The 27,392-nt window shown below is 50.2% G+C and overlaps 2 protein-coding genes across 4 annotated transcripts; both read left to right on the forward strand.

Moving 5' to 3' along the window:
- Positions 1-396: 396 nt before the first annotated feature.
- LOC112320319 (proteoglycan 3-like) lies at positions 397-5,783 on the forward strand. Of its 2 annotated transcripts, none has more exons than XM_053924854.2 (6): positions 397-442; positions 806-939; positions 1,372-1,685; positions 3,913-4,044; positions 4,835-4,946; positions 5,610-5,783. In XM_053924854.2, exons 2-6 carry the CDS (start codon positions 879-881, stop codon positions 5,666-5,668), a joined length of 678 nt encoding a protein of 225 aa, XP_053780829.1. In that variant the 5' UTR covers positions 397-442; positions 806-878; the 3' UTR covers positions 5,669-5,783. The 2 variants fall into 2 exon arrangements, with proteins under 2 accessions (XP_053780829.1, XP_053780828.1); XM_053924853.1 differs by having other exon boundaries at positions 422-442; positions 800-939.
- A 12,546-nt stretch (positions 5,784-18,329) lies between these two features.
- On the forward strand, positions 18,330-23,734 carry LOC112320304 (proteoglycan 3-like). Of its 2 annotated transcripts, none has more exons than XM_053924855.2 (6): positions 18,330-18,373; positions 18,737-18,870; positions 19,303-19,616; positions 21,823-21,954; positions 22,745-22,856; positions 23,561-23,734. In XM_053924855.2, the coding sequence occupies exons 2-6, from the start codon at positions 18,810-18,812 to the stop codon at positions 23,617-23,619; spliced, it is 678 nt and encodes a 225-aa protein (XP_053780830.1). In that variant the 5' UTR covers positions 18,330-18,373; positions 18,737-18,809; the 3' UTR covers positions 23,620-23,734. The 2 variants fall into 2 exon arrangements, with proteins under 2 accessions (XP_053780830.1, XP_053780831.1); XM_053924856.2 differs by having other exon boundaries at positions 18,338-18,373; positions 18,731-18,870.
- The last annotated feature ends 3,658 nt before the right edge of the window (positions 23,735-27,392 follow it).

Below are 27,392 nucleotides of genomic sequence, written 5' to 3' on the forward strand. Positions count from 1 at the left end.
GGTCTAGACAACCACTCAGGAGAGTGAGGCTCCCTTTGCTCCCTCCCTCTCTCCCTCCCTCAGGGTCCTTTAGCATCCTGTGATCCTCCACTTTATTTGCTGGGGTATTGACCAGAGGCAGGCTGATGCAGGGTAAAGGCTGGGGCCCATTTGAGGTGCCAATATTAAGTATGTCTGGGCAGTAGACATCTGGGGTCTTCTCCAGCACCTGGCTGTTTGGACACCCATATGTGTCAGTAGGCCCTGGGAGACAGGTCCCTGTAGTCCCAGCAGAGAGCAGGTGAGAGAATTGAGCAAATGTCTTATCAGCTCCACTGTCCAGCACCCCAGCCTGGGGCAATTATTCAGGTGTCTTCCCACTTCCCCAAAAGCCCAGTATAAGGGCTGCCTTGGGTGCCCAGCAGCCAGAGACACTGAGAGTGGAAGTGCAGACTCTTGCAAGGTGAGTGGTCCCCTGGTGTCCCAGGGAGGGTGGGTCCGCAACTTGGGAGAGGGCAGAAGCCTGTATGGCTTGTCCTTAGGACAGTGATGGCCACTCTCCTTTCCCTCCTCCCCCAGTGTGAGTGAAGGTGGCTCTGACCCTGAGTGGACCTGCTCTTGCAGGGACAAGGGTCTGGGCTGAGTGCTGTCCCAGGGACAGTGATGGAGCTCTCAGGTAGAAGGGACTTTTATACTTGAGCTGACTCCCCCACATGCTTTTTGTGAGTCTCAGGTTAGGGTCTGTGTCTTGGGGGAGAAGGAAGCCCTCTAGTTTCTCCTTTAATCAACTAATTAAACAAACCATTGCATCTCTGTTGAGTGACAGGGCTGTGCAGACACACAGGACATCCTCAAGGGGGGAAAGTGGTGCTGTGTCCCTGTCACAAGACTGAGTGGATATGAAACACCCCCTACTCCTGCCCCTTCTTCTGCTGGGGACTGTTGCTGCTTTTCATCTGGGTAAGTCCTCCCCTTCCTTCCCATCCAGATTTATCTTTTCTCCTCTTTCCTGCACCTTTGTGGCTGTCTCTGGGCCAGGGTCACAGCTTTGCTTCTTCAGTTGACCCAGCTTTTCTCTGGTAAGATTTCCCCTGGGCTCAGAACTGTGACCTTAACTTTTTGTCAGGCTCCTTCCCAAGGTAAAAACCACTCACCTGTGAAGATGAAGGGCTTCCTCTTCCACCCGACCCCTGAAATACACACGTGTGTTAGCCAGCATCAGGGTCTCACGCACTTGTGTGAGTTCTCACCTCACCCAACACAGAGGAGATCCTTCCAGTCTTGACTCCAGACCACAGCTGTAGGGAGTCCCCAGTGGGGCTGTGCAGAGCTGTCCATGGTCCCGGAGGAAGGCAGAACCCCACCTGATGGCAGGTTACTTCTTCTTCCCAGAGAATCATGCTCCCCACCTGGACTGCCAAGAAACACAGGCAGACCTGAGCCAGGGTCTGGAAGGTTCAGGGGATCAAGAGGGAGAGTTGGCCCTGACTGAAGAGGAGATTCAGTCAGAAGAAGCACAGGTGGAGGCTTCCAGCTACCACGATGACTTTGAGGAGGAGAAGGCCAAGGAGTGGGACCCAAGTGCCGTAGACAACAACTTGCAGTGCCCCAGGACAGAGGACACAGTTGAAATAGTGGGCAGTCCTGGGTGCAAGACCTGCCGCTACATCTTGGTGCGGACTCCCCGAAGGTTTGCTCGAGCTCGGGTAATTGTCAGCATGGCTACTGTGGAAAGAGGACTAGGGGGAGGGAATAAGAGCGGATTCAAACTTCTGTTTCTTATTCATGAGAAGTGGTTCTCAAAGTCTAGGTCCATCAGACATTCCTAGAAGTCTGGTTGAGAGACAGATTTTAGATGCCCAAGAGTTTGCACTGATAACAAAGTGCCAGAAGATAATAATATTGTTGGTCTGGAGACAACACTTTGAATCACTGATGGACAAAAGGCATTAGATATACTTGTGTTAAACCTTGGCTATACCTGCCATTGGCTGTGTTACCTGAGCAAGTCACTTCAGCTTTCAGAGATTCAGTATTTTCTTTTTTAAAAAATTATATTTCATTGATTATGCTAATACAGTTGTCTTGATTTTTCCCCCTTTGCCCCTTTCCACCCAGCACTCCCTACTCCCTCCAGCAATCCCCCCACCATTGTTCAAGTGCACAGTTCATGCGTACAAGTTCTTTGACTACTCCATTTCCTGTACTGAACTTTAATTACCATGCTTATTCTGTAAATATTTATTTGTATTTCTTAATCCCCTCACCTCTTCATCCATTCCTCCATACTGCCTCCCATCTGGCAACCATCAAAACGCTCTCCGTATCCATGATTCTGTCTCTGTTATTATTTTCTTAGTTTGTTTTTTAGATACAATTGTTGATAGATACATATTTTTTTGCCTTTCATTGTTCATAGTTTTGATCTTCTTCTTTTTCTTAAATAATTCCTTTTAACATTTTATAAAATGATAGTCTGGTGATAACGAACTCCTTTAGTTTTTTCTTGCCTGGGAAGCTCTTTCTCTGCCCTTCTATTCTAAATGATAGCTTTGCTGGGTAGAGCAGTCTTGGCTCTAGGTCCCTGCTTTTCATGACTTTGAATATTTTTTTGCCAGTCCCTTCTAGCCGCAAAGTTTCTTTTGATAAATCAGCTGAGAGTCTTATGGGACCTCTTCTTAGGCAATGAACTTTGGTTCTCTTGCTGCTTTTAAGATTCTTGCTTTATTGTTATTTTTTGGCATTTTAATTATGATGTGCCTTAGAGTGGGCATCTTTGCCTCCATCTTGTTTGGGACTCTGTGCTTCCTGGACTTTCACATCTATTTCCTTCACCAAATTAAGGAAGTTTTCTTTCAATATTCTTTCAAATAGATATCCAATTCGTTGCTCTTTCTCTTCTCCTTCTGGCACCCCTATGCTGTGAATGTTGGAATGCTTGAAGTTGTCCCAGAGGCTGCTTATACTGTCATTATTTTTTTTGTTTCTCTTTTCTTCTTGTTGTTCTGATTGGTTGTTTTTCCAAATCATTGATTTGATTCTCAACTTCATGCACTCTTGTGTTATTTCCTTGCAGGTTGAACTTTATTTCAATTAGTGTATCCTTCATTTTTGACTGGATCTTTTTATGCTGTTGAGGTCCTCACTAAGTGCCCTGAACATCCTTATAATCGTTTTTTTGACTCTGCATATGATGTATTGTTCATCTCCATTTCACTTAGCACTTTTTCTGGAGTTCTGATCTGTTCTTTCATTTGGCCATGTTTCTTTTTCTCTTCATTTTGGCATCCTCCCTGTGTTTGTTTCTATGTTTTAGGTACAGTGCTTTGAACCCATGTCTTGGTAATGTGGCCTAATATAGTAGATATCCTGTAGGGTCTAGGACACAGCCTCCCTATCATCCATGCTGGGTACTTGAGCTGTGTCCTTCATGTGCACTGAGTACACCCTCCTCTTGTAGTCGAACCATGATTGCTTTTGGCAGGTCAATGGGAGTGATTTAACCAGGCCCGTCAGCTGTAAGGACTGGGTGTGACCAGTGACCATCAAATACAGCCTTTCATGGAGGATCAGCTGTGCAGGGGCAGGGTGGTGGTGCTGAGACCTTCAGTATTTTCACTTGTACAATGGACATATATAGTACCAACTTCTTAGAGTTGTGGTGAGCATTAAGTGAAATAATACATGGAAAGCATTTGTAATAGTCCCTGGGTCAAGGGAAACTGTCAATAAATGTTGGCTATGATTTTTCTGACTATTATGATTAGTTCCTGCAGAAAGATCCTGATGACAGATAAAGGAGCAAGAGATGGGAATGAGGGGGCTAGGAGGTCCCTGATTTCTGACGAGACAGGGGATGCAGAACTCTCTGCTGGAGACTCAGGGACTTGAGAAAAATCTGTGAATTCTCTACCCCACCTCTTCTTTATGCAGAAAATCTGCAGGAAGTGCTACAGAGGCAACCTCGCCTCCATCCACAACTATAGCTCCAACTATCGTCTCCAGTGCTTGACCAGTGGAATCAACCAAGGTCAGGTCTGGATTGGAGGCACAAGCAGGGGCTGGGTAAGTGATGGGCCAACTCCCAGGTACAGGAAGGTCTCTTTGATTGCCTCAAGGGAGCACCTGCCTGGCATCAGGCCTCATTCCAGCAGCTGAGGTGACCTCGGTGTGGGTGCTGACTTGTGCTGGCTCAGGAGAACCAGTGATTGTATGAATCTCATCTCAACTCCATTGCTCAGTGACTTCATGCCTGCAGTATGAAATGTCCCACGACGGGTGTGTTCACACCAAGGAAACTGGCAATTGTTACAAATCAGCGTTCCTCCCACACTCTGCCTTCTCATCTTCCCCCAGAGCTGATTGTTAAACACTTGCTGGCACACCACTGGAGTCAGGAGATAGGTTCCATGCTCAGCTTGGTCACTTTCAGACTGAATGGCTTCCTCATGTCTAACATGGGGTTCTTCTTCTCTCCAAGTGGCTCTGGCCTAGTGGGTAAATAAGTGCCATTATATTTGCTACTCCAGTGCGGTCCATGGACCAAGCAGTATTGGCATCTTCTGGTAGCTTGTTAGAAAGGCACTATCTTGGCTCCCATCTGTGAGTCCTGAGTCAGGATCTGCCTGTTAAAAAGACCCACAGGAGATTCGTGTTCACAGAGAAGCCTGAGAGGCCTTCTCTGTGTGATGGCTCTGTTGTCATTGCCTACACATCCTCGGGGACGGGCCTCTAAGATTTCTGGCTCCTAGCTGGGTGAGCAGTATCCAGAAAGGGATATCAGTGGGCATTTTCTGGAAACTCTGAATTTGTCTCCCTGGACGTCCGCCTCTCACTGAGTCTATCTCTTCTCTAGCGCCGCTGCAGGAGGTTTCGCTGGATTGATGGGAGCTCCTGGAATTATGCAAACTGGGCTGCAGGACAGCCTAACTGTGGTGTTGGCCGTTGTGTAACTCTGTGCACCAGAGGTGAGGGGGACTGGGCACCAGGGCAAAGGTAAGGGATAGCAAGATGGACTCCTACATACTGTCTCTTTGAGGTTCCTGAACACACAGCCCCCTTCAACTGGAGAACCAATGTCCAGTCTGTGTGGAGGGCTGAGATAGAGGGTGAGGGGGTGCCCTGTGTGGGGGCTCAGAGTCTAGGCCTCCATTCCTTTCTCTGCTAAGAGGAAGCCACTGATGTGACAGATGAGAGTGACAGGTGCGAATGAAAGGTGTGGATGAGAATGAAGGAGATATGTGGGAACTGGGGATGGCTGAGAGTCAATGTGCCAGCTTTGACTGCGTGGTTGCCCGACGTGAGGGAGCTCAGTCAGTGCTGAGGCCACGTGTACGGGAGTAAGGTGGCCACAATCCATTCCCATCCCAAGTCTGCACTTGCTGCTGAGTGTCAGGCCCCTCCTCTGTGAAAGGGGTGTTGGTGATTGACCTGCCCTCTTGAGTGGTTGTGAGGATTCAGTAGGGCCCAGACATGCACTTAGCACACTGCCTTCTGGGGTGAAGGCCCAATGCCTGGAACTCGTGGGGACATGTGGCCAAGAAAGACAGGCAAGAAAGACATAGGATGAGGGATGGGGCAGGAGACATGCTGGGATGGGCAGCTGACCTCGCTGTGCTCTCTACCTCCAGGGGGTCAGTGGCGACGTGCCCGTTGCTGCAGGCGTCTGCCCTTCATCTGCTCTGCCTAAGCCAGCGGTATGGAGATCCTGCCTCAGAGCCTTCTGCCTGCACCCCTCCTGGCTGTCCCCACCCACCCTGGGCCCTGGCTGGGCCTCCAGCCTCTGCTGTTCATAAAACCAGGTTTCCCACCGCATTTCCTGACTCTTGTCTCTTCATTGCTCCTTTGGAGGACTCCCGGGGCTGGAAAGCCTGGAAGCCCTCGCTCCTGCAGGGTGGGGCTTTGAGGGAAGTAAAAGGTGGCAGCCTGCCCTGCCAGGGTAGGTGATGACAGAGATGGGGCGGGGCAGCATGCTTGGAATGGGGTTACTGAGGTGTTTCACTGCAGCGCCACCTGGGGGCGGAGACCGGATTAGGTGGCTCTCCCCATCCCCCTGTCAGCCCTGGCTGGGGGATTCCACCCCACCCCCTCCCCAATGGGCGAAGGTTCTCATGGGGTGGGAGTTGGGGAGCTGGCCCTCCTGCTTTGTTTGCGTCTCTGTGGGTTTCGGGATGGGGTGGGAGTGGGGCGGCTCTCCAAAAGGAGGGTGATGACACTGATTCGAGAACTGGAGGAGTGTTAAAAACAAAATTCAGCTGAGTGCATTTTAAGAGGAAATTGGCTTTATTCAATGATTCATGAATCAGGCGGCGTCCCATCCAGCAAATAGAAAGGAGCGCTGAGGAGCTGTACAAAACGGAAGGCTTTTGTAGGCTGAAGGGATCAGAAGGAATGTTCTAGCAAAGAATGGATTGTTCAGGTGAGGCCACCTTCCTTTGGAAGTGGTCTGTCAAGAGGATTACCTCACTCGTTTTGAGCAGGTAGTTGCACATTGACTGGTTAAAGGCAACATTCCTGGGAGAGGCTGAGACTGCAGTTAGGTTCTGTAGTCAGTCTTGGTTTGGGCGGCCTAGCACAGGTGACTCTGTTTGGGGCCTGTGATTCCTCCCTCCCTTCCTTCCTTTTTTTCTCCCTACCTCCCTCCCTCCCTCTCTCCCTCCCTCCCTTTTTTTCTTTCTTATCCTCAGTCAAGGACATGCTTATTGATTTTAGAGAGGGGAAGGGAGGGAGAAAGAGACAAATTTCAATGAAAGAGAGAGAGAGAAGCATCAATCAGATTGCCCCTCATATGCACCCAGGTGTGGGTCCAGACCCACAGCCTAGTTAGGTGCCCTGAGGGAAATCTAGCTGACAACCTTTTGTCTATGCAACAACATGCCAACCACCTGAGCCACAGTTGCCAGAGCCTGGTACTTTCTTTTCCTTTCCTTTTTTTCTTCTTTTCTTTTCTTTTCTTTTCTTTTTCTTTTCCTTTCCTCTTTCTTTCTCTCTCTCTTTCTTTCTCTCTCTCTCTCTCTTTCTTTCTTTCTTTCTTTCTTTCTTTCTTTCTTTCTTTCTTTCTTTCTCCTTCCTTCCTTCCTTCCTTCCTTCCTTCCTTCCTTCCTTCCTTCCTTCCTTCCTTCCTTCCTTCCCCTCTTTCTTTCTCTTTCTTTCACAGTGGTGACATCCCACCTGTGGTAACCACATGGGAGGGAAGAGAGAATAGCCTTGTATGGCCCTATGTCTTATCAGGCCCTGTGCCTGATATGGGCCCTATTTCCCAATTCGCAGCCACCAGTGGGTGAGTTCAAAGGCTCCAACTTCTTCCAATATATGTACCCTGTTCCCAGGAGGGTGGCTCCTCTCCCTCAATCATTTTCCCTCTTGCCAATCTCTAGTCTATGTCCCTGGAGGGACCACTTTCTCAGGAGGAAGCTACCTCCCACCAGGAGAGCCTTGGGGCAAAAGTCAGGGCATCTGGTAGCAGTGTGGGTCCCACCCCAGTTCTGTAGCCCCACCACTTCTGTCCCTCCTCCCACTTTCTCAGACCCTGGGGACACTGAGACAGAAGACTGTGGCTGCTCTTTGTTCCAGGTGGGGTGCTGGGGTCCAGGAAGGATCTGGAGTTGGTGAAGCAGGAAGCTTGACCTGACACTGGGTTTTCAGAGGGCAGAGAGCCCTGGGTTGTAGTTGTACATGGGGATCAGGGAAAGTGTACATGTATTTCTGTGGGTGCTCATGTGCACGTGTGAGTATGTGTATCTGGGTATGTACACAAGTTGTCTTTGTGCACCTGTGTATGTCTGTGCATATGGGAATCTATGTGTGAATGTGCACAGTCTGTGTGTCGGTGTGTATCTGTGTGTTGCTTGAGTGTGTGTATATTGTATAGATCCCTGCTTATCTATGGAAAGGCCTGTATGTCCGTGTACATCTGCCAGTGTGCATGTCTGTGCAGCTTCGCACCCTTACACACCTGAACCTCTGTGTTCTGCACCTGCGTGTCTTTGGCCAGTACATTTGGGAGTGTGCATACGTGCCATTGTGTGTTCAGGCCTGTGTTTGTGTGTGTGCGTGTGTGTATCCATATGGGAATCTGAGGGGACATGGAGTTTCAGGAATAAAAAGAGCGAAAAGGAACAAGAGACAGACATGCTTTGTTTCTAACGATGCTGGAGTTGATGCAACAGAAGACTGGGGCAGCCCGGGGAAGGAGGGTGGTGAAGAAGCAGCTGGGGTGAGCCCCTTGAACATGAGCAGGCCTCTGGCACCAGGGTAATGGGCCTTGGCATCGCCATGAGCCTCCCCAAAGCTGGGCCACTGGGGATGCCTCTAGGTGGAGACCTGTCCTTTGGAGAGAGTCTGTCCATCTGCCTTGGATGGAATGGGGTCCGGAAGCTCCTAATCTCAGCATGCCAGTCTCCCCAATGGCATGGAAGAGGAGCTGCCTGGGGAGTCAGCCCCCACCCCAGGTCCCAGCATGGAGTACTGTCACAGCTAATTCTGGATGCTCTGCCTCTAAAAGGTCAGCAGAACCTGGTTGTTGTGGTGGGAAGGATACACTGTATGTGAAGCCGTGCATAGGTAGCTCTGGGACTGGTAATTCAACTGAAGGGCAAGCTCCCTGTTATCAGCCTCCATTTGCATCCTTGATGGAAAATGGGCTTTAGCCAATCCCAGGAGTCCAGTATCCTGCCAGCCAAGACCAGCGGTAGAGGGAGGGAGGGGAAAGCAGAAGGTAGCTCAGTCCCCTTCAGTCTGAAGCATGTCTGAGGGAAGCCAGGGTGGATGTCTCTCAAATATCTAGTACTGTTGTTATTGGGCCTCAGCTTCAACCATTATATATTCATTCCTTTGGATGTTTAAGGCCTTTCAGTGCTGAATAACCCTTGATTAAAAAGCAAACACTCTTAGGAGAAGAAACTCTTGACTGTGTTATTTATTTTTTCTAAAGATTTATTTATTTTTAGAGAGGGCAAGGGAAGGAGAAAGAGAGGGACAGAAACATCAGTGTGTGGTTGCCTCTTGTGCACCCCCTACTGGAGTACTGGCCCACAACCCAGGTATGATCCCTGACTAGGAATTGAACTGGCGACTGTTAGGTTCACAGGGCAGCGCTCAATCCAATGAGCCACACCAGCCAGGGCTTGAGCGTGTTATTTATTAATACCTCTGGGAGACTGATTGGTTACTCGCTGAGAACAAGGTTTTGTGAGAAGGAGCACAGAAGGGAGGGGTATAGGGAACTGTCAGTGGGCATGGGGGTGGGTTGTAGAGAAGAAAAGCCATTAAAAGGAGATGACGAGGCTGGGAGTGCTATGTGCACCATTTTCTCTGCATGGCAACCCTGGGAGCCTCTACTTCCTGGTACTCCCTGTAGGAAAGTTGGGCTCTGCACCTTGCTACTGAGTCTGGCCAGTGACATTTGGTTGGAAGTGATGCAATCCCCTCCAGGCCTGGCCTTTAAATGCTCCCCTATAACCCAGCCCTCTCACTCTCCTTGCCTCAGTGACCTGGGAGTCCAGTGGCTTGGTGGCATGGCTACCAGATGGAGGGGGCTGCCTGACCTCCTTCGTCATGTTAAACCTTGAGATTTTGCAGTTTACTTGTCACTGTGGCAAAACCTGGTTTAGCCTAACTTAGGGAAAAGAGGGCACAGGTCCAGGACACAGTATTGGGGTCCAGCTCAGTGACTAACAGGTGCTTGCCACCGGAGAGGCACCAGCTGGGGCTTGTTCAAAAACAGTTACTGGGCAAGTGGATTCTGGTTCTGTCTTCAGTGGCAACTGGAAGGAGGGAGCAGAGCACATGGGGTGGCAGGGCAGCGAGGTGCAGGGGGAGAACAGGGAGGGACTGGGCCAACACTTTTGTCATCCTACCCCATCACCAGTGACTCTGCATGGGCCACTTCACCTCTACATACCAGTTTCTTTGTCAGGACTGTTGTAAGAGTTAGAAATTAGGTCAAGTACCTACATGTGGTAGGTACTCAGCAGGTCACAGCTGTCATTACAGTTAGTATATGAAGTTCGAAAGGGATGCTGAGTGTCCACCATGTGGCGGATGGAGAAACAGAACGTGGTCCATGCGCACAGTGGAGCATTAGGCAGCAATACAAAGGTAACGGAGTGCTGATCCAAACTATGGCACTGATCAGCCTTGGAAACCGTGTGCTCGGTGACAGAAGGCAGTCACAGCAGACTGCACGTGGTCTGATTGCCTTTGCTTGTGAAATGTCCAGAGCAGGCACACCTCTAGAGGCAGAGAGTAGATCAGGGATTTCCTGGGGCTGCGAGAGTAGGTAATGAGTGCTAATGGGAAAGGGGCTTCCTTATTAGGGAGATGAAAATTTTCTAAAATTGATACTGGTCATACAATTCTGAAATATACTAAAAACTACTGAGTTAACACTTCAAATGGGTGAGTGTGTGGTACGTGCATTATATCTCAATAGAGATGTTACTTAAAAGAAAGAAGGTGCCTGGATTCCTCAAAGGGCAGGGAACACATATCCAGAGTCAGAGATGATTTCTGGCCATATGAGTAAGGGAAGAGAGCAGCCCACGTGACCAGCCTCATATTTAGTCTGGGGAGCCTGCCTCATGTCACCTCTTCCATGAAGGGGACCAACTGCTCTTTCAAACAGGAAGGAAGCAACCAGGAATTTCACAAGTTTTGATCTCCCTTTGCAACAGGCTCCCAACGCAACCCTCCTCTTCCCTACCAGCATCAGCAGAGACAGGCTGGAGCAAAGCTGTCCCCTCTGCAGCAGGCAGCCTGCCAGGTGTAGCCTTTTGTGGGGGACAGAGGACACTTCAAGAGCTGGAGGAACCCTGCCATTTTGAGGACAGCTGACAGCATGAGTTAGGGACTTTGTGTGACCGTCTCAATCCTCATCCCCCATTTGCAGATGAGGCAAGTCAGGCTGTGAGTGGCACATGGTGTCCAAGATCATCCAGTTAGCGTTGTGCAGCTGGTATTTTAACTCAGGGTTGTCTTCCTACTGGGGTCAGGTGCACTGCAGGTGTTCCCTTCTCTTCACATTCACTCTTTCATGAGAAATGCATGGTGGTCGTGAGACGGATCAGAAAACACAGAGCTGCGTGAAGAAGAAGTCCCACCCGTGAGAAACAGCTGTAGTTCACACGCTGGCACGTGTCCCCCAGAGTCACATGAACGTGTGCACGGGACACTGGAGATAATTCTGTAAGCCTTTCTGTATGTCATCCAAGAGTTGCCAAGAACGCCATTGTAAGCAGCTGCTCATGACGCACCCCATGGCCATATCACAGATGGTTTATCACCAGCCCACCCGTCCTGGCGGGGGTCCCCTTCTCATACAAGTTGGGGCACTGTGTCCCCACTCTGCTGCTGATCCCCTCTGCTGCCTGAGCAGGGGTCCCAGATGACAGTGAACCATGAGAGCCTCTGTGGTCAGCAGATGGGAGAACATCTGCTGAGATAATCGAGTCCAGGGGGCCAGCTGTTGCCAAAGAGCCACTTTGGAAGTTTCTAGGGACTGACAATGCACCCATTAATCATTGTTGGTTAATCTACTCTTTAGCTGAAGGTGTTGGCTGCTGGCTTCCCAGGGTCCCTGGACCCTCATCCCCAAGTTGGAAGCTTTGGCAGGACTCCACTGGGTATTCCTGGAGTCCCTTTTTCTGCCAGCCCCTCAGAGGCTAGAGGATTCTAGGTGCATTGGGTGTGACTTGGGTACAGCAGGGAGCACATGCTCTAGTATTCTTTGGGAAGGACACTTCAATGCAGCTCCAAAGCATAGTCCTGGTCCTTTGTTCGGCCATGGGGAGGCCTCAGGTGGGACATTCTGATGGCTTCTGGGCACCCGGCAGGCCCCTGGCCACAGTGGAGTTACTCACCAGCAGGGAGGGTGATTAAACCCAGGACCACCTCCTAGGTCTTCCAGATGGCACCAGCCCCTCTGCCAGGAGGTTGGACTATTTAGTTTCTAACTATAAACATCTGCTCCTTGGCTCCTCCCAGTGTTACCTCCTAGGCCTTAACGTGGACTCCAAGGTAGGTGCAACAAAGGGTCTGGGCTTGGCGGACACCGACCAGCTCTGTGACCTTGAAGAAACCCTTCATCTGGGCAGCCTCAGTTTCCTCTCCTGGAAGAGTGGGAAGAGGTAGCACGTGGCCTGTGGGGAGGACCAGAGAGAAGCTTTGGGAATAAAAGGTAGAGGCAGCTTGGGCTGTGAAGTTGGACTGCCCAACACCAACTCCCAGCTCTTCCCCATGCAGGCTGTGGCACTTAGGTGCCTCAGCTTCTTCATCTGCAAAACGGGAATAACAACAGGGATACATCATGGAGCTGTGAGGACTGGGTGAGTTAATGAACCTAAGGCACCACAAACCTGACACATGGCCCTGGGGGCAGGCAGCAGGAATGTGTGTGGGTGGATGTAGCTACAGGTATTGTTGGGAACAGCTGTGATGGCCTGGGGGAGAGCAGAGCAAGGTGTGCCCACATTTCCCTCCTGGTGCCTGCTGTGGCCTTGGTTCAAGACAGAAACCACCCTGCAAGCATTTGCCCAAGGTTGCTTCTGCCTGATCAAGTGGCACAGGTTGTCTTGTGCTGTTTAGAATGGGCAATCTTCAAAGGCAAAAATACCCAGTGTTAAGCCAAAGTCAGTGGTAGACATCAATCTTCCTGTTCAGTTTTAGTGCCACTCTTAGTTTTCCCAGCAGTCCATGCAGACAGTCCATGAGCACAGACATGTCAATCACCGGGGCCAGGGCTGTGTGTTCCTGGTGGAGCCAGGGGTGTGGGTGCAGAGAGGGCTGAGGCACCTTGGTTCTCACCTTCTCAGGCTGCATGCCCTTGAATGAGTCTAGCTTCTCAGTGCCACGTTCGCTCACCTGAGATGGGGTTAGGGTGCCCACCTCTGAGAGAGAGGAGGATAATTGAGTCCACACATGAAAAGTGCTTGGTCCTGGCACACAGTAGGTCCTTAACTAACAGCAGCTATTAATATTTATTATAAACACAAAATCACATTAAAAGTGAAGTTGATATTTAAAGTGAACTGGTTTTATTTTCCTTGCTTGGAAGGTACCCTTCCCAACCATAGGTAACTCCCACAGTTCCTTCTGCTCCCAGTTCAGATCTCTCTTCCTTCCTTCTGGCCTGTTAACCTAGTAACAGGGTTTCAAAGCACCAGGTACCTCTCCCTGATAGAGCTTGTCACAGTGGCAGTTTACATATGATTTCAACAAATCAGGGTCTTGCATTAGGCCTGGAAGTCCATGTGGGCTGTGACTGTACCCTTTATTACCCACTGTATCTCCAGTGCTCCTTCTTTCAAGGAAAAAAAGGGAAGAAAAAGGAAGGAAGTAAAGAAGGAAGGAAGGAAGTGAAGGTGCTTTTTTAACCCGCTGCCACCCTGAGATTTCTGGGCGCACACTCAGAGGGGCTTGCTTGCAGAAACTTCAGGCTGACCTGAGCCAGGAGGCCTTGTGGAAGGTTGGCATTTCTTGCGTAGAGATGGAAGGATGGTCAGTTTGAGTCAGAATGCTGTCCCTTCACACCTGGCCAAGAGAGGATGGATGATGTAGGAGGAAGACCTGAAGCTACCTAGCGCCCTCCTGCGTGGGCACCCTCAGCCCTCTGGAGGAGTCTTCCTGTGTTCTGGCAGAAGCTGCCTCAGGGGTGGTGTGTGTGGCCAGCCTGGTGCTGAGAGCAGCGTACCAGCAAGCCCATCCACCACTCACCATGGCCAGCCCGCCTTTCCCCTCATTCCACCAGCTCCTGCCAAGTGGGTGAATCAGCTGAAGTGCTTGGGCACAAACCTCCCTGCTGTGTCTGTGTGTACCCCGTGCCTGGGTTCTTCCCACTGATGGAACCTCCAATCTCATCTCTGAGTTTCCAGCTGCAGGGAGCAGAGTTATAACTCCAAGTACTCATGACTTGGGTCCTCTTGGTGGGGGCTGAGAATTGTCCCATGCAGGGATGGGTATGTAGAAAATGCTCAGAAAATCTCTCCTTGTGGGTGACAGATGAGTTTCAAGCTCCACCAATTGCTAGGATGTGAAATTTGGAGCATCACTTCACTCTTCTGAGCTTCCCCCTGTCTGTTCCTGGAATGGGGATAACACTGAGAAGTGTTTCTTTACTTAGAACTTACCACATGTCAGGCGCTTAGTAGATTGTTGCACAACCAGCTTCTTGGTTCACCTTCACCAAACCGTGTGAGGTGTCATCCTTAACTTAACTTGCATGGGGCCACCAGAGCCTGGGAGATGAGGTGCCTGCCTAGCAGGCCCGGTCCTGGGTGACAGAGCCAGGAATGGAGCCAGGGTCCTCTTAATTCCAGGAAGCACATTCTTCATGCCTCCACGTTGTCACCTGCACCAGTAACTTCGGGTCCGGGGGAGTGCTCTGTGTGTTGATTCTGCACATGGGAAGGGAGGTGTGGAGGGTTAGAATGCTCTCCACTCAAATCCTTTGGTGCTTTGGTGCTTACCTGGCAGTAACATAACCAGTTTGAGCCTCAGTGTTTTTGTCTCTAATTTACAGATGACAATGGTACTTGCCTCCTAGAGGTGCTGAGAAGATTAAATGATATGGAGCACCACAGATATTGAACACAGAGAAAGTGCTTCCTCGTATTAACTGCCTCTGTTATTGTATGAAAATTGTAGTCTGAGATCGCATTTCAGGGTGTATTTGCTCAGCTCAACCTGTGGCAATCTAAAATAAGAATCACTTTCTTCCATCATTCAATCATCTGCAGGATATCAGAGCATGTTCTTTTGACCATGAGGGTTCTGCAGAGGAAACGTTGGCTGCCTCTGGTCCATGATCCTGTGGGGATGGGGCACCGTGGGGAGGCAGGTAAACCCCCTTACTCTTGGGTTCATTGTGGGGTTAAGGACTGCAACCCAGTTGGAGATGAGGGATCTCAATCATAGAGAAGGAAAAGGCATTCTGGATCTTGTCCCCACCAGGGAGGTGACAGGAAGTCCAGGGTCCATGGCCAAAGCCCTTTTTGCCTGGGACTCCTCAAATTCTGAGAATTAAAGATGGGACCAGGGCTGCAGAGGGAGGCAAGTAAAGAATTTTAGTGTTTTGAGTGTGGCCCAGCTCGGAGAAGCTACTTACTCAAGGTTGCACACTCAGTTGAGAAAGAGATAGAAATCAAACGGGGCCGACTGTAGCTGTGCCACGGCCGGCTGCTGATTTCAGAGAGGGCAGAGTTCTGGAACGCTGTGCTGGGTCAGCCTCGCACTGGCTGCTGTGCAGGGTGTGGCCGAAGTAGATGTGTCCCCCTTGCCCTCTACTTCACATCCTGATGGAGGAAGGCACCACTTCCCTTTATTTGGTTATGCATAAAAAACGAAGAAGAAAATTTTGCATCTATTGAGCCTTTACCAGGTGCCAGGCTCTGTGCTAAGTGGTGGGTGGACTTTATCTTGTCCCTCATAAATCTGTTGGAGGGTGTGTGTGTGACTGAAGTGTGACTTCCGATCCCTAAGAATCCCCTCTGGGCATTAATGCCAAGAAGGGGGAAGAAGGCGGGGTCTGCAGGTAGTATTCTGTGTCCCGACCCGGGCAGGGTTACTTGGCTGCATTCATTCTGAGTAAATTCCTTGAGCAGTCCATGTGCTTTACCGGATGCGTGTTAGGCATCCACAGAAAAAGATCTTGAAATGTAAAATTAATGAAATAAAAGGACTCGCCTCACATCCCCAAATATGGGCTTTCCCCTCTTCAACAAGGTGCTAACTAAGCTTCGTGAAACTAAGCTCCTGTCTTTACAATGGAATCCCTGGGGCTCCTGGCACCGTGCAAGCACACAGCAGGAGCACACTGGAGACTCAGTGCTCACTTGTGGAGAAGGGTCACACTTCCAGTCCTGGTTTCCTCACAAGGCCACCCCGGCCCCTGTGCCAGGCAGTGTCTTGAGAACTTTACTGGAGCCCATCTCCTTAGAAGTAGGTTCTGTCCTTAGCCTCGGTTCACAGATGGAAAACTGAGCCATGGAGGGACGGACTCTGGGACTTGTCATTCATTTGCATCACACTACACTGCCTCTCCAGACAGTGAGTGAGAAGCACCCTCTACCTTCTGTGGGACTGGACTGAATCCTGAGACAAGAGGCAGAGTTTGAAACCCCTAGGAACACAGACACAAAGAGTAAGCCAGACAGTTGGAGGTTCACAGATGCTGAAATCATCAGCATCCTTGCATAGATTGCCTGGGGGTAATGTAGACACCACTGTGGTCTTCAAAGCCATTGAACTATCTTTGACTGGGATTTGAGTGCAAAGAAACCAGGGTGGAAGGGACAAGCTGTAGAGAAGGGAGGTGAGTGAGAGGAGGCAGAGGAAAGGCAGCCATGGGCATGGGGGCTGAGGAGCTGGAAGACACGCAGTGAGGCCTGTTTCTGACTTCTGTGTGATCTGGGCAACTTGTTCAGGCTCTCTGAGATCCCCATTTCCTCACGCGTAACACAGGGCTGTTCAAATGAAACAGTGTGTGTAAAACTGGTAGTGGGGCTTGCTCTTGAGAGCCACTGACCCTGTTGGTCATTGAAACCAGGAGTGATGGGGTGCCTCTGCTCTGGGCCACAGGAGGGAGGAGAACCATGGGGAAGGGGTCTAGCCCTCCCCACACTTCTGCTAGGGTGGCTCAAGTTTTAAATTGCAGACCAAAAATTTGGGCCCCAGAATTGGCCAATGCCCCCCTGCCCCCAGCACCCATGTCAGGTTGATAAGCTGAGGGTCTGGTCCGTTGGGCCAGAGAGATAACAGCCCAGGCCGTTAGTTACTCTGCAATGAGGCCCAGCAGAGGGCCCCTCTTGGATACTTCTCCATTTGCAGGTGCCCTTGGGGAGCAGAGAGAGGAAGGAGCCCAAGCCTTTTCCCCTCTGAGCTACCTGTCCTTGGTGCCCTGAGCCCTGGAGGTCTGGGCTGGGGTCTGAAGAAGAAGTAGGCACTGCCCAGCGAGAATGTCACAGAGTTGAGTCACCTACCCTGGCAAGGCCAGTAGCTCCTGGTGGAGATATCTGGAAGTCAGGGCTCCACAGCTGCAGGGGTGTTTTCGGACTGCATTGCGCTTGGCTGGAGCTCGGGTGATGAGAGATTTGATATTTTGTTCATCACAGATTTTTTGCATTTATTTTGATTTTTCAGAAAGATTGCATTAAAGTGTTTATCTTGACTACTGAATTCTTTATTGCCCACTTAAAATTAGCTCCTGAAGTGAGTGCCTCACTCTGTTCCCCCAGTCCTGATCCTGGTGGCAACAGAGAGCTGGTGGGAGCTGAGTAGTAGTGGTGTGGGGGGCGGGGGGGGCGAGTGGCCCACAGGGTGTGTGAATGATTCTGCACGAAGCTTTCCAGTCTAGCTGTGGCCTCTTGGCCCAGAGATCTGTCTTGAAGTTGAACAGAGTGGCCTATTCTAGATTAGTGACCCTCAACTGTGGCAACTTTGCTCCCCAGAGGGCATCTGGGAATAGGTGGAGATGTCCTCAATTGTCTTTGGGGGACAATCGGATTGACTGGGTGGAGCTGCCTGTGACGTCTATTGACATCTATTGTCACACTTTCTAAAGTGCAGACGACAGCCTCCCACGTCAAAGACGTATTTGACTGCAGATGGGAATAGTGCAAAGGCCGGGAACCTGGATCCTGATCCGTAGCATGGAAGAAAGAGCACAAGTTTTCACATGTTCAGGATGAAACAAGAGGGAGAAGAAGAGTGAGAAAGAGAAGGAGAGGGAGGACAGGAAGGAGGGTGTGGGAAGAACAGGAGAAGCGGGAGACGGGGGCAGGGAGGTTTGGGAGCCTAAAAAGACTTAGTAATCTCAGGCTCCCCACTTCCTGTGCAACCTTGGCAAGTGGCTTTCCCTCTCGGAATCTCATTTTTCACACCTGTGAAGTGAGGACCTCATGCATTCTCATGGGAACCAGGTGAAGGTAGGATTCTGGGATGGGATGCATATAAAATCCCTGGTCTAGACAACCACTCAGGAGAGTGAGGCTCCCTTTGCTCCCTCCCTCTCTCCCTCCCTCAGGGTCCTTTAGCATCCTGTGATCCTCCACTTTATTTGCTGGGGTATTGACCAGAGGCAGGCTGATGCAGGGTAAAGGCTGGGGCCCATTTAGGTGCCAATATTAAGTATGTCTGGGCAGTAGACATCTGGGGTCTTCTCCAGCACCTGGCTGTTTGGACACCCATATGTGTCAGTAGGCCCTGGGAGGCAGGTCCCTGTAGTCCCAGCAGAGAGCAGGTGAGAGAATTGAGCAAATGTCTTATCAGCTCCACTGTCCAGCACCCCAGCCTGGGGCAATTATTCAGGTGTCTTCCCACTTCCCCAAAAGCCCAGTATAAGGGCTGCCTTGGGTGCCCAGCAGCCAGAGACACTGAGAGTGGAAGTGCAGACTCTTGCAAGGTGAGTGGTTCCCTGGTGTCCCAGGGAGGGTGGGTCCGCAACTTGGGAGAGGGCAGAAGCCTGTATGGCTTGTCCTTAGGACAGTGATGGCCACTCTCCTTTCCCTCCTCCCCCAGTGTGAGTGAAGGTGGCTCTGACCCTGAGCGGACCTGCTCTTGCAGGGACAAGGGTCTGGGCTGAGTGCTGTCCCAGGGACAGTGATGGAGCTCTCAGGTAGAAGGGACTTTTATACTTGAGCTGACTCCCCCACATGCTTTTTGTGAGTCTCAGGTTAGGGTCTGCGTCTTGGGGGAGAAGGAAGCTCTCTAGTTTCTCCTTTAATCAACTAATTAAACAAACCATTGCATCTCTGTTGAGTGACAGGGCTGTGCAGACACACAGGACATCCTCAAGGGGGGAAAGTGGTGCTGTGTCCCTGTCACAAGACTGAGTGGATATGAAACACCCCCTACTCCTGCCCCTTCTTCTGCTGGGGACTGTTGCTGCTTTTCATCTGGGTAAGTCCTCCCCTTCCTTCCCATCCAGATTTATCTTTTCTCCTCTTTCCTGCACCTTTGTGGCTGTCTCGGGGCTAGGGTCACAGCTTTGCTTCTTCAGTTGACCCAGCTTTTCTCTGGTAAGATTTCCCCTGGGCTCAGAACTGTGACCTTAACTTTTTGTCAGGCTCCTTCCCAAGGTAAAAACCACTCACCTGTGAAGATGAAGGGCTTCCTCTTCCACCCGACCCCTGAAATACACACGTGTGTCAGCCAGCATCAGGGTCTCACGCACTTGTGTGAGTTCTCACCTCACCCAACACAGAGGAGATCCTTCCAGTCTTGACTCCAGACCACAGCTGTAGGGAGGCCCCAGTGGGGCTGTGCAGAGCTGTCCATGGTCCCGGAGGAAGGCAGAACCCCACCTGATGGCAGGTTACTTCTTCTTCCCAGAGAATCGTGCTCCCCACCTGGACAGCCGAGAAACACAGGCAGACCTGAGCCAGGGTCTGGAAGGTTCAGGGGATCAAGAGGGAGAGTTGGCCCTGACTGAAGAGGAGATTCAGTCAAAAGAAGCACAGGTGGAGGCTTCCAGCTACCAAAATGACTTTGAGGAGGAGAAGGCTGTGAAATTGGACCCAAGTGCCCTAGACAACAACTTGCAGTGCCCCAGGACAGAGGACACAGTTGAAATAGTGGGCAGTCCCGGGTGCAAGACCTGCCGCTACATCTTGGTGCGGACCCCCCAGGCCTTTACATATGCTCAGGTAAGTATCAGAGGCTACTGTGGAAGGAGGATCAGTGGGAGGATAAGAGAGTGGATTCAAACTTCTGTTCCCTATTCATTCCGACTAGTGGTTCTGAATGTCTACGTGCATCAGGCTCTCCTAAAGTTTGCATTAATAATAAAGTCCCAGGTGATGATGGTATTTTTGGTAGGAGACAGCACTTGAAAATCACTGATTGGACAGAAGGTTTGGTATTCTGTGGTAAACCTTGGCCATTCCTGTCATTGGCCGTGTTACCTAGGCAAGTCACATCAACATTTCAGAGCTTCAGTATTTCTTTTTTTAGAAAAGTATATTTTACTCATTATGCTATCACAGTTGTCCTGATATTTCCCCTTTTCCCCTTTTCCCCTTTCCACCCAGCACCTGCCACTCCTTCTGGCAATCCCCACACCATGTTCATATCCATGTGTCATGGGTATCAGTTCTTTGGCTACTCCATTTCCTATGCTGTACTTTACATTACCAGAGCTCTGCTTGAAATACTTATTTGTACTTCTTAATCCCCTCACCTCTTCATCCATTTCCCCACAAACCCCTCCTATCAGGCAACCATCAAAACGCTCTCTGTATCCATGATTTGTGTCTGTTCTTGTTTCCTTAGTTTATTTTTTAGATTTAATTGTTGATATGTATGTATTTTTTGCCATTTTATTGTTGGTAGTTTCAATCTTCTTTTTCTTAAATAAGTCCCTTTAACATTTTATGAAATAATACTCTGGTGATGATGAACTCCTTTAATTTTTCCTTGTTTGGGAAGCTCTTTCTCTGCCCTTCGATTCTGAATGATAGCTTTGCTGGGTAGGGCAATCTTGGCTGTAGGTCTGTGCTTTTCATGACTTTGAATATTTCTTGCCAATTCCCTCTAGATTGCAAAGTTTCTTTTGAGAAATCAGCTGAGAGTCTTATGGGACCTCTTCTTAGGTAACTAACTTCTGTTCTCTTGCTGCTTTTAAGATTCTTGCTTTATTGTTAAACTTTGGCATTTCAGTTATGATATGTCTCAAAATGGGCCTCTTTGTATCCATTTGGTTTGGGACTCTTTGTGCTTCCTGGATTTTCATGTCTATTTCCTTCATCAAATAAGGAAGTTGTCTTTCATTATTTTTTCAGATAGATTTCCAATTTCGTGCTCTTTCTCTTCTTCTGGCATCCCTATGATGCAAATGTTGGACCTCCTGAAGTTGTCCCAAAGGCTGTTTATACTATTCTCATTTTTTTGGATTCTCTTTTCTTGTGTTGTCTGATTGGTTGATTTTTGCTTCCTTATATTCCAAATCATTGATTTGCTTCTTGGCTTCATCCACTCTACAGTTGTTTCCCTGTAAATTGTTCTCTATTTCATTAGGGTATCATTTATTTCTGCCTGGATCTTTATGCTATTGAGGTCCTCACTTAAGTTGCTTTAGCATCCTTATGACCAGTGTTTTGAACTCTGCATGTGATAGGTTGCTTATCTTCTTTCATTTAGCTTTTTTTCTGGACTTTTGATCTCTTCTTTCATTTGGGCCATGTTTCTTTGTCTCCTTGTTTTGGCAGCCTCCCCATGTTTGTTTCTGTTTTAGGTAGAGCCACTTTGAGTCTATGTCTTGGTAGTATGGGCTAATGTAGTAGATATCCTGTAGGGTCCAGGGCACAGCCTCCCATTTCACCCAAGCTGGGTACTTGAGGTGTGCCCTTTGTGTGGGCTGAGTATACCCTCCTCTTGTACTTGAGCCTTGATTACTGTTGGCAGGACAATGGGAGGGATTTAACCAGGCCAGCCAGCTGCAAGGACTGGTTGTGACCCCTGACCATCAACTCCTAACCTCTGTGGAGCTTCAGTGGTGCAGGGGCAGGGTGGTGGTGCTCAGAGCCTCAGTTTTTTCACTTGTACAATGGAGATATGTAGGACCAAACTCATAGAGTTTTGGTGAGAATTAAGTAAGATAATACATGGAAAGCATTTGTAATAGTCCCTGGGTCATTGTAAACTGTCAATAAATGGTAGCTATGATTATTCCGAGTATTATTATTAATTCCTACAAAAAGATCCTTATGACAGATAAAAGAGCAAGAGATGGGATAGAGGGGGCTAGTAGATCCCTGACTTCTGACGAGACAGGGGATGCAGAGCTCTCTGCTGGAGACTCAGGGACTTGAGAAAAATCTGTGAATTCTCTACCCCACCTTCTTTCTGCTTCAGAATACTTGCAGAGGGTGCTACAGAGGCAACCTCGTCTCCGTCCACAACCTCGGCATCAATTATCATCTGCAGTGTATGACTGGAGCACTCAACCTAGGCCAAGTCTGGATTGGAGGCTTTATCTGGGGCTGGGTAAGTGACAGGTCAACTCCCAAATACTGGAAGGTCTCTCTGATTGCCTCAAGGGAGCACCTGCCTGGCATCAGGCCTCATTCCAGCAGCTGAGGTGACCTTGGTGTGGGTGCTGACTTGTGCTGGCACAGGAGAACCAGTGATTGTACGAATCTCATCTCAACTCCATTGCTCAGTGACTTCATGCCTGCAGTATGAAATGTCCCACGACGGGTGTGTTCACACCAAGGAAACTGGCAATTGTTACAAATCAGCGTTCCTCCCACACTCTGCCTTCTCATCTTCCCCCAGAGCTGATGGTTAAACACTTGCTGGCACACCACTGGAGTCAGGAGATAGGTTCCATGCTCAGCTTGGTCACTTTCAGACTGAATGGCTTCCTCATGTCTAACATGGGGTTCTTCTTCTCTCCAAGTGGCTCTGGCTGAGTGGGTAAATAAGTGCCATTATATTTGCTACTCCAGTGCGGTCCATGGACCAAGCAGTATTGGCATCTTCTGGTAGCTTGTTAGAAAGGCACTATCTTGGGTCCCATCTGTGAGTCCTGAGTCAGGATCTGCCTGTTAAAAAGACCCACAGGAGATTCGTGTTCACAGAAAAGCCTGAGAGGCCTCCTCTGTGTGATGGCTCTGTTGTCATCGCCTACACATCCTTGGGGACGGGCCTCTAAGATTTCTGGCTCCTAGCTGGGTGAGCAGTATCCAGAAAGGGATATCAGTGGGCATTTTCTGGAAACTCTGAATTTGTCTCCCTGGACTTCCGCCTCTCACTGAGTCTATCTCTTTTCTAGTACCACTGCTGGAAGTTTTTCTGGAGTGATGGGAGCTGCTGGAATTATGCAAACTGGGCTGCAGGACAGCCTAACTGTGGTGTTGGCCACTGCGTAACTCTGTGCACCAGAGGTGAGGGGGACTGGGCACCAGGGCAAAGGTAAGGGACAGCAAGATGGACTCCTACATACTGTCCCTTTGAGGTTCCTGAACACACCTTCCCAAACCCACAGCCCCCTTCAACTGGAGAACCAATGTCCAGTCTGTGTGGAGGGCTGAGATGGAGGGTGAAGGGGTGCCCTGTGTGGGGGCTCTCCATCCTCACAGACAAAGGTCGGCTCAGAGCCTGGGCCTCCATTCCTTTCTCTGCTAAAAGGAAGCCACTGATGTGACAGATGAGAGTGACAGGTGCGAATGAAAGGTGTGGATGAGAATGAAGGAGAGATGTGGGAACTGGGGATGGCTGAGAGTCAATGTGCCAGCTTTGACTGCGTGGTTGCCCGACGTGAGGGAGCTCAGTCAGTGCTGAGGCCACGTGTACGGGAGTAAGGTGGCCACAATCCATTCCCATCCCAAGTCTGCACTTGCTGCTGAGCGTCAGGCCCCTCCTCTGTGAAAGGGGTGTTGGTGATTGACCTGCCCTCTTGAGTGGTTGTGAGGATTCAGTAGGGCCCAGACATGCACTTAGCACACTGCCTTCTGGGGTGAAGGCCCAATGCCTGGAACTCGTGGCGACATGTGGCCAAGAAAGACAGGCAAGAAAGACATAGGATGAGGGATGGGGCAGGAGACATGCTGGGATGGGCAGCTGACCTCGCTGTGCTCTCTACCTCCAGGGGGTCAGTGGCGACGAGCACCTTGCCTCACAGCTCTGCCCTTCATCTGCTCGGTCTAAACCAGTGGCCTGGAGATCCTGCCTCAGAGCCTTCTGCTTGCACCCCTCCTGGCTGTCCCCACCCACCCTGGGCCCTGGCTGGGCCTCCAGCCTCTGCTGTTCATAAAACCAGGTTTCCCACCCCATTTCCTGACTCTTGTCTCTTCATTGCTCCTTTGGAGGACTCCCGGGGCTGGAAAGCCTGGAAGCCCTCGCTCCTGCAGGGTGGGGCTTTGAGGGAAGTAAAAGGTGGCAGCCTGCCCTGCCAGGGTAGGTGATGACAGAGATGGGGCCGGGCAGCATGCTTGGAATGGGGTTACTGAGGTGTTTCGCTGCAGCGCCACCTGGGGGCGGAGACTGGATTAGGTGGCTCTCCGGGTCTCTCTGTCAGCGCTGGCTGGGGGATTCCACCCCACCCCCTCCCCAATGGGCGAAGGTTCTCATGGGGTGGGAGTTGGGGAGCTGGCCCTCCTGCTTTGTTTGCGTCTCTGTGGGTTTCGGGATGGGGTGGGAGTGGGGCGGCTCTCCAAAAGGAGGGTGATGACACTGATTCGAGAACTGGAGGAGTGTTAAAAACAAAATTCAGCTGAGTGCATTTTAAGAGGAAATTGGCTTTATTCAATGATTCATGAATCAGGCAGCGTCCCATCCAGCAAATAGAAAGGAGCGCTGAGGAGCTGTACAAAACGGAAGGCTTTTGTAGGCCGAAGGGAACAGAAGGAGTGTTCTAGCAAAGAATGGATTGTTCAGGTGAGGCCACCTTCCTTTGGAAGTGGTCTGTCAAGAGGATTACCTCACTCGTTCTGAGCAGGTAGTTGCACATTGACTGGTTAAAGGCAACATTCCTGGGAGAGGCTGAGACTGCAGTTAGGTTCTGTAGTCAGTTTTGGTTTGGGCGGCCTAGCACAGGTGACTCTGTTTGGGGCCTGTGATTCCTTCCTTCCTTCCCTCCCTCCCTCCTTCCTTCCTTCCTTCCTTCCTCCCTCCCTTCCATCCTTCCTTCCTTCCTTCCTTCCTTCCTTCCCTCCTTCCTTCCTTCCTTCCTTCCTTCCTTCCTTCCTTCCTTCCTTCCTTCCTTCCTTCCTTCCTTCCTTCCTTCCCTCCTTCCTTCCTTCCTTCCCCTCTTTCTTTCTCTTTCTTTCACAGTGGTGAGATCCCACCTGTGGTAACCACATGGGAGGGAAGAGAGAATAGCCTTGTATGGCCCTATGTCTTATCAGGCCCTGTGCCTGATATGGGCCCTATTTCCCAATTCGCAGCCACCTGTGGGTGAGTTCAAAGGCTCCAACTTCTTCCAATATATGTACCCTGTTCCCAGGAGGGCGGCTCCTCTCCCTCAATCATTTTCCCTCTTGCCAATCTCTAGTCTATGTCCCTGGAGGGACCACTTTCTCAGGAGGAAGCTACCTCCCACCAGGAGAGTCTTGGGGCAAAAGTCAGGGCATCTGGTAGCAGTGTGGGTCCCACCCCAGTTCTGTAGCCCCACCACTTCTGTCCCTCCTCCCACTTTCTCAGACCCTGGGGACACTGAGACAGAAGACTGTGGCTGCTCTTTGTTCCAGGTGGGGTGCTGGGGTCCAGGAAGGATCTGGAGTTGGTGAAGCAGGAAGCTTGACCTGACACTGGGTTTTCAGAGGGCAGAGAGCCCTGGGTTGTAGTTGTACATGGGGATCAGGGAAAGTGTACGTGTATTTCTGTGGGTGCTCATGTGCACGTGTGAGTATGTGTATCTGGGTATGTACACAAGTTGTCTTTGTGCACCTGTGTATGTCTGTGCATATGGGAATCTATGTGTGAATGTGCACAGTCTGTGTGTCGGTGTGTATCTGTGTGTTGCTTGAGTGTGTGTATATTGTATAGATCCCTGCTTATCTATGGAAAGGCCTGTATGTCCGTGTACATCTGCCAGTGTGCATGTCTGTGCAGCTTCGCACCCTTACACACCTGAACCTCTGTGTGCACCTGCGTGTCTTTGGCCAGTACATTTGGGAGTGTGCATACGTGCCATTGTGTGCCACAGCACACCTGTGTTCAGACCTGTGTTTGTGTGCGCACGTGTGTGTATCCATATGGGAATCTGAGGGGACATGGAGTTTCAGGAATAAAAAGAGCGAAAAGGAACAAAAGACAGACATGCGTTGTTTCTAACGATGCTGGAGTTGATGCAACAGAAGACTGGGGCAGCCCGGGGAAGGAGGGTGGTGAAGAAGCAGCTGGGGTGAGCCCCTCGAACATGAGCAGGCCTCTGGCACCAGGGTAATGGGCCTTGGCATCGCCATGAGCCTCCCCAAAGCTGGGCCACTGGGGATGCCTCTAGGTGGAGACCAGTCCTTTGGAGAGAGTCTGTCCATCTGCCTTGGATGGAATGGGGTCCGGAAGCTCCTAATCTCAGCATGCCAGTCTCCCCAATGGCATGGAAGAGGAGCTGCCTGGGGAGTCAGCCCCCACCGCAGGTCTCAGCATGGAGTACTGTCACAGCTAATTCTGGATGCTCTGCCTCTAAAAGGTCAGCAGAACCTGGTTGTTGTGGGTGGGAAGGATACACTGTATGTGAAGCCGTGCATAGGTAGCTCTGGGACTGGTAATTCAACTGAAGGGCAAGCTCCCTGTTATCAGCCTCCACTTGCATCCTTGATGGAAAATGGGCTTTAGCCAATCCCAGGAGTCCAGTATCCTGCCAGCCAAGACCAGCGGTAGAGGGAGGGAGGGGAAAGCAGAAGGTGGCTCAGTCCCCTTCAGTCTGAAGCATGTCTGAGGGAAGCCAGGGTGGATGTCTCTCAAATATCTAGTACTGTTGTTATTGGGCCTCAGCTTCAACCATTATATATTCATTCCTTTGGATGTTTAAGGCCTTTCAGTGCTGCATAACCCTTGATTAAAAAGCAAACACTCTTAGGAGAAGAAACTCTTGACTGTGTTATTTATTTTTTCTAAAGATTTATTTATTTTTAGAGAGGGCAAGGGAAGGAGAAAGAGAGGGACAGAAACATCAGTGTGTGGTTGCCTCTTGTGCACCCCCTACTGGAGTACTGGCCCACAACCCAGGTATGATCCCTGACTAGGAATTGAACTGGCGACTGTTAGGTTCACAGGGCAGCGCTCAATCCAATGAGCCACACCAGCCAGGGCTTGAGCGTGTTATTTATTAATACCTCTGGGAGATTGATTGGTTACTCGCTGAGAACAAGGTTTTGTGAGAAGGAGCACAGAAGGGAGGGGTATAGGGAACTGTCAGTGGGCATGGGGGTGGGTTGTAGAGAAGAAAAGCCATTAAAAGGAGATGACGAGGCCGGGAGTGCTATGTGCACCATTTTCTCTGCATGGCAACCCTGGGAGCCTCTACTTCCTGGTACTCCCTGTAGGAAAGTTGGGCTCTGCACCTTGCTACTGAGTCTGGCCAGTGACATTTGGTTGGAAGTGATGCAATCCCCTCCAGGCCTGGCCTTTAAATGCTCCCCTATAACCCAGCCCTCTCACTCTCCTTGCCTCAGTGACCTGGGAGTCCAGTGGCTTGGTGGCATGGCTACCAGATGGAGGGGGCTGCCTGACCTCCTTTGTCATGTTAAACCTTGAGATTTTGCAGTTTACTTGTCACTGTGGCAAAACCTGGTTTAGCCTAACTTAGGGAAAAGAAGATGCCAACAAATTTCGTAGTTTTTCCAAGGCAGATGTAGCACAGAGGTCAAGATCCCAGACTGCGGAGTCATAAAGCTGTGGGTTCGAGTCCCAGTTCCAGCAGTTCAGTTTCTTCACCTTACTAAGTGTCTTCTTCTGTAACATGAGGGCTGGGTTAG

Source organism: Desmodus rotundus, chromosome 5, assembly GCF_022682495.2.
Source record: "Desmodus rotundus isolate HL8 chromosome 5, HLdesRot8A.1, whole genome shotgun sequence".
Classification (NCBI taxonomy): domain Eukaryota; kingdom Metazoa; phylum Chordata; class Mammalia; order Chiroptera; family Phyllostomidae; genus Desmodus; species Desmodus rotundus.

What these genes read in the sequence shown, in the direction of transcription:
- LOC112320319 (XM_053924854.2), top strand. Translation starts at nt 879, where the DNA reads ATGAAACACCCCCTACTCCTGCCCCTTCTTCTGCTGGGGACTGTTGCT. An exon ending in GAGGCACAAGCAGGGGCTGG is followed by an intron (nt 4,045 to 4,834) that starts GTAAGTGATGGG and finishes TCTCTTCTCTAG; the next exon opens with CGCCGCTGCAGGAGGTTTCG. An exon ending in TGTAACTCTGTGCACCAGAG is followed by an intron (nt 4,947 to 5,609) that starts GTGAGGGGGACT and finishes CTCTACCTCCAG; the next exon opens with GGGGTCAGTGGCGACGTGCC.
- LOC112320304 (XM_053924855.2), top strand. Translation starts at nt 18,810, where the DNA reads ATGAAACACCCCCTACTCCTGCCCCTTCTTCTGCTGGGGACTGTTGCT. An exon ending in AGGCCTTTACATATGCTCAG is followed by an intron (nt 19,617 to 21,822) that starts GTAAGTATCAGA and finishes TTTCTGCTTCAG; the next exon opens with AATACTTGCAGAGGGTGCTA. An exon ending in GAGGCTTTATCTGGGGCTGG is followed by an intron (nt 21,955 to 22,744) that starts GTAAGTGACAGG and finishes TCTCTTTTCTAG; the next exon opens with TACCACTGCTGGAAGTTTTT.